The 2,159-nt window shown below is 36.5% G+C and overlaps 1 protein-coding gene across 1 annotated transcript; it reads right to left on the bottom strand.

The window, feature by feature from the left end:
• Positions 1–266: 266 nt before the first annotated feature.
• Positions 267–1,217, bottom strand: LOC115464655 (olfactory receptor 1361-like). Its single transcript, XM_030195016.1, has one exon. It carries the CDS (start codon positions 1,215–1,217, stop codon positions 267–269), a length of 951 nt encoding a protein of 316 aa, XP_030050876.1.
• Positions 1,218–2,159: the final 942 nt, after the last annotated feature.

Raw genomic sequence — 2,159 nt, 5'->3', positions numbered from 1 at the left:
TTGTATATAATTGTGGGGAAAAGAAGACGTATTTGGTCATTTAGGGCCCGATATTCAGTTGGCAGCTCGGAGCACTTCTGCTGTCCGTTGTCGGCGTTAAACCTGAATTTTCAATGTTGGGCCATTTCCTGCAACCATTATTGAAAATCCATTTTTTTAAAAAGTTAACTGGTTTTGCCAATATTCAGTGCTAACCAGTTAATTTGCAGTGGTTAATGATATGACAGCTATTTATGCGGTGTTATTTGACAGTTAAACTCATCTGGTTAAGCACTGAATATGAGTTTTCTCAGGGCTTTTTTCACTTCTTCATTTCTCATACTATAAATAATGGGATTTAACATTGGAATCAAAGCTGTGTACAATAGGGAGAACAGTTTGTCTTGGTCTGGTGAATACATTGAAGCTGGTCTCATGTAGACAGACATTAGAGTCCCATAAAATAGCAAAACCACCGTAAGGTGGGAGGAGCAGGTGGAGAAGGCTTTGTGTCTTCCCTTTGCGGACTGGATTTTCAGAATGGTAGAGATGATATGCACATATGATGTCAGAGTTAATACAGAGGGAATAACTGCCAGAATCACACCCTCAGTAAATAGCACAATTTCAAGAGTAAGTATATCACTACAGGAGAGTTTCATTAATACTGTGAAATCACAGTAGAAATGGTTAATCTCATTGCCCTTGCAGAAAGAAAACTGAGATGTCAAAAATACATGGGGTACACTGTCCATAAAGCCTATGACCCAAGAAGAAGATGCCAGAAGGACACAGACTTTCCTGTTCATGACGAGCATATAACGTAAAGGGTTACAGATAGCAACATAGCGATCGTAGGCCATGACAGCAAGAAGGAAGAATTCTATGCTTGTGAAACAAATAAAAAAGTAGAGCTGTGCCATACATAAAGAAAAAGAAATCAGTTTCTCTCCTGTCAATAGACTGTGCAGCAGTGTAGAGAGAGTGACAGAGGTGTTACAGATATCGAGGAAGGACAGATTACTGAGGAAGAAGTACATGGGTTTTTGCAAGTGAGAGTCAGCGCATACTAACATTAAAAACATCAAGTTTCCCAGCACAGACATCAGGAAGATCAAGAAAACTGTGACAGAAATGAAGAGCTGCAGGTGAGGATGGTCAGAGAATCCCAGGAGAATGAATTCTGTAACAGAGGTCTTGTTTTCCTTTCCAGCATGGTCTGTGTGTGTCCTTCCCATGTTCCCAGTTCTGTTCTCTTCCTTTTTCCTTTGATGTTTAAGAAAATGAACACAAGGCAAGCATAACAAAATTAACAGACCATAAACTTTATTAAATAAAATACTGATTACTACATCCTAACTCTAACTTCCCTAGATCGGTGTTTCCCAGGTCCGGTCCTGGATTACCCCTTGCCAGTCAGGTGTTCAGGATGGTTTTTAGAGGCTTTGGAAACTTTTTTCACCTCAGTTCATACATATTAAAGAAGATCGTTGTGACTGACCTCTAATTATACAGCTTCCCTTTGGGTATCTCTGAAGACTGGCTGTGGGCTGTTTCTACTATATATCTTTAAATATATAATCATACACATTTTTATCTCTTTCCTTATCATATTAATTTTTATATATAATATCATTTTACACAGGTCCATAACCAATTGTTTCTGCATTTCCAGATGAGCCGTTTTTTCAGAATATTGATTGTATACGTGAGTTTTTTTTACTCTATTATGGATCCTTTCTTATATCATTTTTCTATCACATTACTCTCCTTCCTCATAGTTGGTCATACTCATTTTTATTTTTATTTTTACATTTTTCTATTTTTTGCATTTCTCTAGCTGCTTTTACCTACAAATTTCTGGTTTGATGGTGGAGTACCACTATATAGGTGGGTGCCTTTTGAATCATATTATTGAAGATGGCTGTCTGATGTCTAAATGTATTGTTATGTCTATAATTACTTTCCTGTATATATTTTTCGTGTGTTTCTTTGGACACTCCATAATCACCCCTTTTGGATTTCTGTAACATGTATCTGTATATATATGTTGTAGATATATTAATTATTTGTGACCAATATATGCAATTTTTGATAACTTAACTATCATGTCTCTTCATCATGTACAATGAGTCTGTGGGATTTTGATGTTATAGATTTTAATGGTATGAATTTATATG

This window comes from Microcaecilia unicolor, chromosome 3 (assembly GCF_901765095.1).
Source record: "Microcaecilia unicolor chromosome 3, aMicUni1.1, whole genome shotgun sequence".
NCBI lineage: Eukaryota > Metazoa > Chordata > Amphibia > Gymnophiona > Siphonopidae > Microcaecilia > Microcaecilia unicolor.
The sequence above is the reverse complement of the archived record's forward strand: the minus strand, read 5'-3'. Positions and strand labels throughout refer to the sequence as shown.

What these genes read in the sequence shown, in the direction of transcription:
- LOC115464655 (XM_030195016.1), bottom strand. Translation starts at nt 1,217, where the DNA reads ATGGGAAGGACACACACAGACCATGCTGGAAAGGAAAACAAGACCTCT.